This window comes from Protopterus annectens, chromosome 4.part0 (assembly GCF_019279795.1).
Source record: "Protopterus annectens isolate FY-2018-M chromosome 4.part0, PAN1.0, whole genome shotgun sequence".
In the NCBI taxonomy this organism is placed as follows: domain Eukaryota; kingdom Metazoa; phylum Chordata; order Ceratodontiformes; family Protopteridae; genus Protopterus; species Protopterus annectens.
Window position 1 is genome coordinate 1,442,539,177 of NC_056733.1, and position 13,296 is coordinate 1,442,552,472.

Below are 13,296 nucleotides of genomic sequence, written 5' to 3' on the forward strand. Positions count from 1 at the left end.
AACAGCACACGGTAAAATACAATGCAAGAAGTGCAGATCAAGTACAAATTATGCTTATCTTTCAGTCGCAAGCAGTGGATGCTTCAGATAACACAAAATATCAATTGTTTGTTGCCAACCTCTGTGCAGCTCTGGTAAATTAAATTAAACTGATTTAGCACACTAGACTGGGCCCTGGGCAAACAATCATCACTCGGATAGGTCCTTGGCTGTACACTACTCTCACTAGGGTGTATGGGGAGGCCCTCTTTTGTGGAGGAAAGCTGGATTTGTGCTCAGAAATTGTAAAAACAGACTGGGTCCAGCAAATTCGAACCAAATCTATGCTAGGCTAAAAGTGCAGGAAACAGCAAAAATACAATAAATAATGCTAAATATTTTTGCATATGAAAAATCGAATAGATTTTTATGAGAGCCAAACCTGAATTTGAGAAAGCCACTTGCAGCTGAGTGTGAAAACAGGAGCAGAAGCCGATGGATAATCTGGTGGTAATTCAAAATTCAGGACAACTGGTGGCAAAAAATCAACAAAGTATTCAAGTTGTCCATTAGCACCTGAAAAAGAACAACAATGTCATTGCAGAAGTTCATCTGCACTCAATGCATTCTTTACAATGCAAGCTGCAGCTTTGATTATGACATTCTCAGGATACAAAAATGAAAAGCCCTTTTGCATATTACAATAATCCAAATTACTATGACTTAACCAGACCGAATGTTAAGTTGCTGCATAATACACTTGTTTCATAATTATCTGCTTTATTGGTATTATATACAAACAGAAGATGAAAAAGGTTACCTGAGCATTCTGTATGTTGCATAAGTAGTACTGTAAATGGTTCTCATGGAGATTTGTATGTAGTGTCACAAAGTGTTACCAGAGTATTTATGTATGTTATATGCATAATACTGTTACAATTTCTTCTGAAACTTTTCTTCAAATCCTCCACTAAAAATTAGAAGTTATGTACCTACCATAACGTTCCATGTTAGTTGTCTTCTCTCGCCTTCTTTCTTGCTGGATGGGTTCGGAGCCGATCCTCGGCTCTGACTCTGCACTTGCTAAGCTCGAGAGTCACTTTTACCAGCTCGAGGCAGCCCCATATCCCATGATGCAAGGCGGTAAGTACCCAGATCTCGTTTGGTACCTAGAGGGAAAACTACCTAGCATAAAAACTTTCCACTAAGGAAAGAAGAGCAATAAGCCTAAAAAGGCTGAAAGGGGAAACCAGATAACTACAACTAGAACTAACTGGTGCCCAAAGAAACAAAAATCTACCAGAGCCAAGGGAGATCAAGGTCTGTCCAGGCAAGGGGGCAGGAGGGAGGGTCGCAAGAAAGAAGGCGAGAGAAGACAACTAACATGGAACGTTATGGTAGGTACATAACTTCTAAATGTTAAGTTTTCAATCTCGCCTTCATTCTTGCTGGATGGGACCGCGTCCCTAGCACCTCTATCCTGGGTGGCTCAATGGAACAGACTCTTGAGAACCGTAGAACCAAAACTGGCTCTATCCCTGGAGGCCAAATCCAATTTGTAATGAGAAACAAAGGTATGAGGAGTGGCCCAAGTGGCTGCTGCACAAATAGTATCTAAGGGTAGCCTAGCCTGAAAGGCTGTAGAAGTGGCTAGGCCTCTAGTGGAATGTGCCTTTGGTTTTGAGCACAGCTGTTTGCCCCTAAGTAGATAAATGTCAGAAATGGTGGAAGACAGCCATCTAGACAAGGTCACTTTGGAAACAGGGAAGCCTTTCTTATTTTCAGCATAAGAAAGAAAGAGCTGATCAGACTTCCTGAATTGTTTTGTTCTGTCCAAATAATATCTGAGTTGGCGGTGAACATCAAGGTAATGTAATTTTTGTTCCGACCTGTTGGAATTGTTAGGAAAAAAAACAGGGAGATCAATGGATTGGTTTAAATTTGTTTTTGAAGCAACCTTGGGCAAAAAGGATGGATTAGTTCTCAAGGATACTCTGTCCTTGTGGAAAACCAAATATGGGGGACGAACAGAGAGGGCATGAAGTTCTGACACTCTCCTAGCCAAGGTAAAAGCGACAAGGAAGAGTGTCTTCCACGAAAGAAACTTTAGTGAGCATGAAGCAGCTGGCTCAAAGGGAGGAAGAATTAAGGATGTCAGCACTAGATTTAGGTCCCATTGAGGAGGACTCCTGACAGGAGGTTTGAGGAGAAAAACTCCTTTCAGAAAAGCTTTACAAAGCTTGTGGGACAAAGTTGTGATCTGCAAACCCGACATGAAAGTTCGAGATTGCAGCCAACTGAACTTTGACCGTGGAAGATGAAGAACCCGAGTGAAAGATTTCCGCTAGAAAATCCAAAACTGCATGAACAGGGGCAGTAAAGGGATCTATGTTCCTTGATTTCGCCCAAAGGGAGAAACGTTTCCACTTGCTAGAGTAAATCCTTCTAGTAGAGGATTTAAGGGAAGCCACTATGATATCCCTAACAGGGTTAGAGATCATAGGAAGCCTGGCTAAGGAAGGAAGTGGAGCAACCAAGCTGTGAGGTTGAGAGAAGGAATTGACCCGATGCAGCTGACCCGATTGGTGGATCAGAAGATCTGGCACTGGGACCAGATGCCAAGGCTGCACTAAAAGATGACGATGAAGGAACGGAAACCAAATTTGTCGAGGCCAATACGGGGCAATGAGGATCATTTTGGCTCTCAAAACGGTAGCTTTCTGGAGTACCTGTGGTATCAATGGAAAGGGAGGAAAGGCATAAAGAAGAAGTCCCTGGGGCCAATCTTGGGTGAGAGCGTCTCTGGGGGGATGGCCCGGAAGTGGGAAGAGAGAGAAGAAGGCTGGGCATTTGCTGTTTTGGGGAGTAGCAAAAAGATCGCAACATGGGCGGCCCCACTTCTGAAAAATCTCCTCCACTATAGATTGTTTGAGAGACCACTCGTGAGGCATGAGTATAGCTCTGCTCAATCTGTCCGCTAAAATATTGGTTTTCCCAGGGATATGCGTTGCTACCAGAAACCTATGAGAGGAGATCGCCCATTGCCAAAGTCTGAGAGCCTCTCGACACAAGGGGTAGGACTTGGTTCCGCCCTGCTTGTTGATGTACCACACTACGGACATGTTGTCCGTGTGAACTGCAATTGTTCCCAAGGGAAGAAAGTCGTTGAGGGCTTGCAATGTTAAAAGCACTGCTCTCATCTCTAGGACATTTATGTGCAGGTGGTATTCGAACGGTTAAACAAAAAATGCCAAACAAACTGTTGAAGAAAAACCACGAAGGAAGCCAATGCAGGTACAATAGAGTAATCCAATAATAAGCGGTAGCCGTGAAAACAGTAACGTTAGCACTTTATTTAAAAAAAGAACTTTTGGGGTTAAATAACCGCCTTCCTCGAACAAACACTTAAAAACAAGGAGAAGGGAGTTTAAATACTCGTGATACTTCCCTATTAACGGACATTTAATTGATGAATCACTTTGATTTAAAGACTCCTTGTCATGGTACAAATATAACCAGTAAAAATATATGATACATGTTAAAATATTTTAAAATGTTTTGAACACCAATTATAATAAGAACCTTATTGTAAGTTAAACAGACATTATGCAATTAATTAAACCGCTTTGAACATAAAGGAACCATTTATGCTACATTAAATTAACAGTGTGTAAAGTGCCAAAATCTGGCCCAAATGGAGGGTGGAACAGCCACTCCCCCTCAAGTGAGGCAAACTTCCCTAAGGGGCATGGGAACCTAAACCTAGTATGAAATAATGGTGAAAGAACCTACTAATATCTGAACCTACACAACCAGACACTAACAGGGGGCAAATGGACAAACTCACACTACACTAGGTGAAAAATGCCCATACCTATAGATGCCAAGTAAGATGTACAAAACTGGTCTAAACCAGAAGTCCAACTAAATTATCTCCTCATGGCCAAAATTTTAAGAATGCAGGATAACGAGACGGCATCGCCAGTCCAGGATAGATGTATGCCCCTTTTACCACAGTAAAATGGAAAGAGTGGTTAGGGCAGTCCATCACATGGCTAATGCTCGTTCTTTATATCCATGGATATATATAGCGTGATAGATGTTCACACTTTTGAGTGCTCTCTCGGTCTTTCCTACATAGAAGGCCGAGCACTGTTTACATAGGGCCACATAAACTACTGCTTTCGACCCACAGTTGAAATTTCCCATAACTTTGTAGACCTTATTGTTGATGTGAAGTTGTGTCCCTTCTCGGATATTTTTACACTGATGACATGTCCCACATTGGGTCATGCCCCTGGCCCTATTAGTAAATATTCTATTGTTTCTCTCCAAAAGTGATTTCAATGTGCATCCTCTCCTAAACGTAAATCCCGGAGTTGGCCCTAGTATATCCGTTAACTGTTTGTCCTCCTTAATTATTGACCAATTCTTTTGTAAGATGTCCCTAATGTAGTAATGGTCTACGGAGAACGTATTAATACATTTTGATTCTAACTCTCTCTTTCCACTACTATTTCTGTATTTCCATCCTGTATGTGGTTTGTATAATTCTCAATAGGGCCTGAGTTTAAGATGGGCTTGAAATGACCGCCAGATCTCTTAGATTCTACTTCATTTTTGATTTCAATAAGAAGGACAGGGGGATAGCCTCTGTTTAAAAACATATGGTGTAATTTATCGCATTCAACATTGAAATCCACCTCCCTAGTTGTCATATTCGAACGGTTGCCACGTCCCATGAACCATCCTGCCCTGATAATGACCCCCCCACCCGATCAGGGAGGCGTCCGTAGTGACTGTGGCTACCGGGGCCGGGGAAACAAAGGGTCTGCCCTGATGTAGCTGGGGAGAAGAAATCCACCAGCAAAGGTGGTTTTTGCAAGTTTGTGTCACCAAAATCTGGTGACGCATGGGAAGCTGTTGGAAGGACCATTGGGTGAACAAAATCCATTGAAGGAGACGCATGTAAAAATGGGCCAAGGGAAGAAGAGTAATGGCCGCTGCCATGAGGCCCAATACTTTTAGGACCAGTCTCGCTTGCACCTTTCTGCTGGCAAGGATGATCCGCACATGGTTTTGGATATCTAGGATTCTCTGGCTTGTGAGGTTTGCTGACATCCGAACAGTGTCTAAATTTGCACCTATAAAAGTAATAGACTGGCAGGGCAATAAGGAGGATTTTTAAGTGGATCGAAATTCCTAATTGAGTGCAGAGATTTAGGGTGCAATCTCTGGCTTGGAGAAGTTGATGCCTGGTGGTGGCAGAGAGGAGCCAGTCGTCGAGATACGGAAACACCTGGAATCCTTGACGTCTCAGGTGAGCCGTGACCACTGCCATGCATTTGGTGAACACTCTGGGGGCTGTAGTGAGACCAAAGGGCAGGGCTCTGAATTGAAAATGACTGGACCCCAGCCGGAAGCGGAGAAACCTTCTGGAGCGTCTGTGGATTTTTATGTGATAGTACGCATCCTGAAGGTCTACTGAGCACATCCAGTTGTCTTTGACCAAGAAGGGCAAAATCGATTGAAGTGTGACCATCCGAAATCTTGTCTTTTTCACAGACTTGTTGAGTCTGCTGAGGTCCAATATTGGTCTCCAATCTCCCGTCTTTTTGGGAACCAAAAAGAACCTCGAGTAGATTCCGGGCTCTGAATGGTCTGTTGTAACTGGCTGAATGGCTCTTTTTTGTAGAAGCTTTGATACTTCTAATTTTGCAATTTCCCTTAGACCGGTTGGAACATCTGGAAGGGAATTTTTGTGAGTGAAGGGACTTTCCTCGAAAGGAATCTTGTAACCCTCGGATATAATCGACTGTACCCATTTGTCTTGTGAAAGGGAAAGCCAGGCTTCTGGGTACAGCGATAATCTTCCCCCGACTGCCTCCAAGGATGGACAGTCGGGCAACACCTCAGGGATGCTGGAAGGGCTTGTCAGAAAGGCTCTCTGCTGCCCTGGTTCTGGACCCCTCTGCCCCTAGGGCGGCGTCTATTATTACCCCTCTGCCTCTAGGGGTAAACTGACCACGTGTGTCCGGCGTGACTCCCTGGGATTTACGGAACCACATCTTTCCCCCCTTCTGTCCTTTAGGGTAAGGCCTAGAAGGGGTGGAAAAACAGACTCCTGCAGAAAGAGTCTTGCCGTCTTGCTCACACCTGGTCAACGTATCCTTCACCTGAGGACCAAACAATGTTGACCCATGGAAGGGAGAGTTTGTGAAGGACGCCTTAAAGGGATCTGCAAAATTACAGAGCCACATCCAGGACTGGCGTGAGAGCCACTCCTGTCCCTGCAGCTCTACTCGCTCCATCTGCTGCATCTGAAATCAGCCGCATGGAGGAGTTGGTTATGGAGTTAAGGATTCCTAGCTGAGTAGCAATCTTGTCTTGAGCCCCTGCAGCTGTAGGATCCTGTACTACTTCACCTAATTCTTTAAGGATGTCCCTTTGAAGTCTGGTGAAGTGACATAAGTAATTCAGTGAACGCATGGCAAAGGTCGCTGAGGAGGACATCCGCTTCCCATACCTGTCCATGGTCCTAGAATCTTTGTTAGGAGGATGGACTGGTACGGAAGGATCTGCGAGTTCCTTCTTGGTGGCGGCCGCCACCACCATGGCATCAACAAGGACACCTATTGTACAAAAAAGATTCGCGGAAGTGGCTGCTATGAATTTAGATTGCCTCCTGGTAACTGGTTCTACGGAATCAAGAGATTCCACGCCTTCTGAGCTATCACCTCCATGGGGGTCGAAAGGCGGAGACACCCAGGAGGTGGAGGGTCGAGATCCAAACGCCTCTAGGTATACCGAGTCATCCTCGGAGGGATTAATGGAGGGCCAGTTTCCCCTCTGTTTTAGGAGTTCTAAGATGTCTGAAAAAGAGACATCCTCAGAGGGGGATCTTGGGGACCCCTCCGACTCATCTAAGTCGGTATCTGAAGTAGTAGACTCAGGGGAGTCCAAGTGCTTCCTCTTACAAGTCCTCTTACGCGGATGATCTCCTGATGGATCAGGAGAATCCTCGGAAGAGGGGGTTCTTCCCAGTGGGGAAACCTGAGGCGGTGGATCTCTTGGTCCGGGAGTAAGAGAGTGGGAAGAGACATCTACAGGCACTGTAGAGGGAGGAGCTAAGGGGATAGACTGCTGACTGAGCCCAGGGGCCAGCACACTCCTCATCACCTCAAAGGCTCCCCTCCTAGGGAGATCCGAGAGACCCCGCTCCGAAAAAACAGGGGCTCCCGGGCCCACCGAAAGGGAAGGCTCCGAGGCAGATGTCGGGGCTGAGCTCACCAAGGCCGAAGCCCTGAGGGGAAGAGCGGGGTCGGACAAGGGTCCAATGCCACTCACCCCCTCGGAGCAGACCAGGGAAGCAGACCACCGGATCCCTCCAAGGAAGGTCTCGAGGAGGAGGTAAGAGTAGAAGCTGAAGGAGCAGAAAGGGGTGGTATCTGCCCCGCAGCCGTAGCAGTGACTATTCCCATAGACTCCGGCTCCGAGCTCTGGAGGAGAGTCGAAGGAGGAACTTGAAGAGGGTGTGGACCAGTAGTAGTCTGTTGAGACTGACTATGAAGCATTTGGGCTAGTGCCTGTGATTTTAACAATCTGCTTACCACTCTCTCCAAATCATGGTCTGAGAGCCTAAAAGACCTAGATGATCGGCTCCGATGGCTCCGCTCCGAAAGAGGAGAGGTCAGAGCAGACAGTATCGGCTCCAAAGAGGGAGACCTGGACCGCTTCCTCAATGGAACCATCGGAGCCGAAGAACCCTCGGTCCCAGACGGAGCCGACAACTTATCGGCTCCAAGCTTGGTCAAAATTGTATCGGCTCCGGCCGATACAGGCAAGGAAATAATGGTATCGGAACCGGTCGGCGCCGACACCGAAGCTTTAGCCACATGGTGGTCGGAGCCGACACCAGTGTGGCAGATAAAGTATAGGCACCGATAGCCATCGGTGCCGAAGATTTAGTCAAGATAAGATCGGCTCCAGCCGGAGCCGATCTCGACTCCAAAGATGTCGGAGCCAGGGCCGAAGGCTTATTAGCAGAAGCCTGGGCCTTGGAAGTCTTAGAGGGCTTGCCCGAAGAAGACTTAGACGGGGAGCCCTCCGGTTTAAGAAGTCCTCTCAATATTAATTTATTTCTCCTTTCCTGCAGGACTCTCTGGCTGAAAGAGTGACAAATAGCATAGGAGTCCTGCAGGTGGAGAGGTCCCAGGCAGTAGATACAAGAAGTGTGACCGTCTGTCAGAGACATCTTCTGACAGCACGAGTCACACTTCTTGAAGCCTGAGACCCTCTGTTCTTTGGACATAGTGATACCCACACAACACACAACTCACACAGTCCCAGATTCAGAAATATTTAACTTAAATGGGGAAAAAATAAACCCACACACACACCCTGACAGGAAGGGATGGGAGGGGATTGAAGGCCCGACTAAATAAAACAACTAGAGAAACAGTAAAACTAGAGCTAAAGACCCTACAACTAACTAAAAGTGACTAAAAATCTAATAAGTGAGAGAAAAATTAGGAATGGGGTGACTAAAATTTGTATAACAAATTACTTACCAAGAGCTGGTAAAAGGAGCACCTCATCAGCGAAGCGGCAAACGAGATCTGGGTACTTACCGCCTTGCATCATGGGATATGGGGCTGCCTCGAGCTGGTAAAAGTGACTCTCGAGCTTAGCAAGTGCCGAGTCGGAGCCGAGGATCGGCTCCGAACCCATCCAGCAAGAATGAAGGCGAGATTGACAACTTAACATGGAGTTTGTTTGCATAGTCAAACTTTCCCCGTAAACAAATGTAATAAAAAAATAAACTGACACTAGTATACTCGTCACCAGATCATCCATAGAGCTGAGACTGCATAGATTCATTCCAATTCAAGGTAGCCATCCAAGTTTCCTGAAAAGTTTCCTGAAATAATCAAACTAACAGGCAAAATAATACCAGCATCAAGTGCAATTACTGCATTCAAATTTATACCCCAGAGGTAGGGGACACCTGCCGTCTTAACAAATTGCTGAAACAGGTAAAAATGAGCCATATACACAGTAAAAGATTAAAAAGTTGCTGCTTGTTACATACCAATGGCTTTTAATAAAATACAGTTCCGAACTGCACTTACTGTGTATTTATATACTTCAAAAACTGTAGCAGAGAACAAAAGCTTGTATGTAATTCTAATTTTTTTTTTAATCATCAGTGTGTAACTGAGATGCATTATTTATCTTTTTTGCCTTTGGTAGCGGATGTAATCTCTACCAGTATCCTAAATTACATACACATCTTCTGAATTCTTGCTCTGTGTGACACAGTGTCAAATCAATACTATTTGCAGTCAAGTGGAAAGAGCTGTATTGTCCATAAGATCTCATAAGAACGTCCTGCAGTCAAAGCAATTAGGGCTTTCACATTACAATTTCAGAATAAAGGAATAATCTAATGGAGTGAAGAGTAAAAAGAAATCCCTTGGAAATGTCCAAGGTCTAAAACAAAAATGATGCAAAGAAGTCCAACCAAAGGCACAACACGGCAGACCATCTAAAATTCAAAAATGTTTTAATAAAACAGACTTGGCACTTTCACACTCGTAGTGCTTCTTCAGACCACATAAAACAGCATAAAGATACAGCCATGACCCATTTCAACTACATTACTGATGCCAGAAAATTTATACATAGTAAAGGCAATGCTGGAAAGAAATCAAAAGACAAAAATACTGTTAATACAGAAACAGAAAAGACTACCAGAAGTACAAGCTAGAAATAAAATAACCATACAAAATCCATTGGCAAGCCTGAAGCTAAAGCTATTGGTAAACCAGCTGAATCCAGAACATGATTAAAAAAAAAATTAGATGGGTTGCAAACTGGCTAAGTGACAGAACCCACAGGGTCAGAGTTGCTGGAGCCATGTCAGACTCAAAGCCTGTCACAAGTGGTGTCCCACAGGGCTCAGTCCTGGGTCCACTCTTGTTCGGCATCTACTTTTCTGAAGTACAAGCAAACACAGGAGGGTTATGGCTGACAAAGTTTGCAGATGACTGCAAACTGGCCATAGTCGTAAAACTGCAAACTAGAAACATCTGACACAGATATCCTCCAGAAGGGCCTCACAGAAATGGATAACTGGTGCCAGAGCCATGGCCTGAAGTTAAGCCAAATGCATAGTCATACCCTTTGGGAAAAACAAGGCTACCCTAGCTACCATATAGGTGGCAATCCACTGAGCACAGAAAAAGTCATCAGAGATCTGGGGACCCAGGTTGACAGTAGCCTTTCGTTTGACACTCATGTTGCTAAAGTAGTTAGGAAAACCTTCTATATCACCCACCTGATCATGAAGGGATTCACATCTAGATCAAGGGAGGTCATCGTTCCCCTGTACTCATCACTTATTAGACCTATGATTGAGTACAATGCCCGTTCCAGAATGTATCTGACCAGACACCTGCTGCAGCTTGAAAGGCCCCAAAAGTTCCTCACCAAAAGGATAAAGGGTCTCAAAAAATATTATATGCTGCCCGACTGAAAGAACTCCAGCTCTATTCAGTCTCATACCGCTGCTCAGAGGAGACCTGTGTGCCTGATATATATAATGCCATGTCAAACCCAGATTTGATGAATATGCTTCCAAAAATCTAGATCCCTCAGAACCACAAGGGCGAGAGCTTTAAACCTTGATACGCGGTTATAAATAGAACGCGTGCTGGAGGATTCATTCATCACCAGACTCCTCCTGCTGTGGAACAAAAAAATCCCGGTACATGTGAGGCACTCTGGTCTTGTTCAAGAGGAATCTTGACCAATGGATGGGAGATTGCAGATATACCCCAGGGATTACTTCAGCGTCACTGCTTGACAGAGGCACAGCAAAATGATAGGCATAGTTTTTATTCAAACTAAAGGGGTGGCGAAAGCCACATAACTATGGGCTAGGCTTATAAATGCCCTTGGGCAGATAGCCTAGTATGAACCTATGAACCTATGAACCTATATGCTGTTCTATGGGAAAAGTTAACATCTGTATATAAGGAACTACAGACATGTACAAGAAAAATGCAATGAAATTAAACAAGGAGATGCCACAACTGACAGGCAGTAACGACCACAGAAACAGACTGAGAATTGTGATATTCAACAGACAGAAAAAAAGCCCTCAAAATCATGTATCTAAGAAAACCACACAGTAGCAAGCACTGATTTAAAAAAAAAAAAAAAAGTTACTTCCGTATTATCGCAATTAGATTTTTGCAGTTGCAAAATTCACATGCTGCAATGAAACCCAGTGCGGGAAACACCGTACGGTGTTAGTTTACTCCCTTACTGATGAAAAGTCAGTTTGTCTTACATTCAGGAAGAGAAACGATCGTGCAAGTCTTCTTCTTGTTTTGCGTGCATTACACATGCATGCTTCAATTGGCAAGGGCTGCTGTCTTATTGAGGAAAGGAGTAGTTTAACTGGGAGGAAAGGAATGTGGAGAAGAAAAACACAGACACATGGAAATGATTCAAACTGTTATTCCAATTTTTTAAGACTGCCCCAAAAACTTTACATTACAAATTGTTCCTGTTCCTAAAAATAATGTAAAGTTTTAGGGCAGTAATAAGAAATTAGAATAACATTTGAATTATAAGTAGATCTGCCCTATCAATACTCATAGGTGGTATTTCTTCATGACATGGATATCAGTAATTGGCTGTTCAGCTTCACTTTGCTGTTTACGGAAAACAATTCTGTTCGAGTTTTTATGCAGCCCCCCCAACAATCAAAATCCTATAGTGGGTGAATATACACTGGTGTGAGAAACTGCATTTGAAAATATATTTAATTCATTGTCCAAACTGTGACATTAGACACTCTTATGAAGTGATACTTGACGCACTTAAGAACCCAACTGACAGGACGATAGCAGCCATTATAACTCAAGCTTGCATCCGCAATGCAAGCAAGGCAGGGAGAGTGTTTCTCAATTTGTCCCTGTTCCTAAAAGTAATGTAATGTTTTCTGGCAGTAAGGAAGTAGAGCAACATTTTGAAGTGTTTCATGCACTCGGATCTTTGGAGGTATGTGCATTTCGCAACCGCAAAAATCTGGTTGTGATTATACGCAAGTACCAAAAAAAAAAAAAAATCAAAACCCAGAGCATAGAATTCTGTTTAATTCCTCAGATATTAAAGGTTACGGAATAATAAATAAAGATACATGCATAGTTCATGAGTTATGGTAATGAAGACTGAAAAGTTGCATTAATTAAAATGTTGATTTAATATATTCAGAAAAATCTAAATTTGATGTAGGAATCCTATGACATGCTTATTGCTGATATAAGGCCAACATGAATTTTTAATGTATCTTTGTTTTCTGAACAATTTACTGCATTAAAAATCACACTGGGTGCTTCATATTAAATATTAAATTTTCCACAAACAAGCTGAAATCAGTGGCCTGCCATACTGCTTTCTTATTTCCTTTCCAGAATCCATTTTTATGTTCCCTTTATACAAAGTATGCTAGACACAAGGAAGTGATTCTGGCCTCCTATTCCATTGAGATACAATGGCAGCAGTGTGAGTCACAAGCATCTTACACACCTTTGGTAGCAGGAGTACTTTCATTTTATTCCTTAATGACCATCATATACATTTCTCTCAGTGGCTCTTTTAAAACTGTACAGCACAATTTTACAGCTCCAGCCTAAAAAAGTAGCAACATTCCAGGCTTTTGTAAGGACTGCTATGTTATGACCACTAACAGATCCTCCCCCACATTCTTTGAGGAGCCAAAGCTAGCACTGCAATACAAGAGCTGGTGATCACAAATTCAAAGAACGTTTTCTACTACTCACCAATGTCCACAGCAGCAGGAAGATTATTTTTTATTATCTGGAATGCTGGAGAAAAGAGAAATCTGCTAATGTGCTTTGATTTTGTTCAAAAGTATTTTTAGGAGATGGCTGAACACTGATTAGCAGCTTTATTTCAGCTCTCCCAGTATGGAAGAGAAAAAAAAAAAAAAAAAAAACTTAAGAAATAAGAGCTAGCAATTTTGCCAGCTCGCGAAAAATTCACTTACTGACTCGTAAGTAGACTGGCTGCCAGCAAAAAATAAATTCAGAGAACCTGTAAGAAAATCAACTACAAAAGGTGAAGAGAAAAAAACACTAACCAGAAAGAACACTGCAGCAAGTCAGAAAAAGGCAGCGTAAACTTCAGCTTTGATACAAGAGATGGCTGCAATAATTTAGGAGAAAATGTAAATCATATATACTCGGAGATTATTAAAATAAATGAAACATAAAAGGAGTATAT

At 43.3% G+C, this 13,296-nt stretch overlaps 1 protein-coding gene across 4 annotated transcripts in view; it reads right to left on the reverse strand.

Moving 5' to 3' along the window:
- Nucleotides 1-13,296, reverse strand: part of LOC122799903 (E3 ubiquitin-protein ligase RNF14-like) — a 975,557-nt gene that overhangs the window by 487,691 nt on the left and 474,570 nt on the right. For all 4 annotated transcript variants that reach the window (XM_044069290.1, XM_044069286.1, XM_044069287.1 and 1 more), the window contains exon 4: nt 422-555. In XM_044069290.1, coding sequence (XP_043925225.1) covers nt 422-555 — 134 coding nt within the window. The remainder of the gene's footprint in view (nt 1-421; nt 556-13,296) is intronic.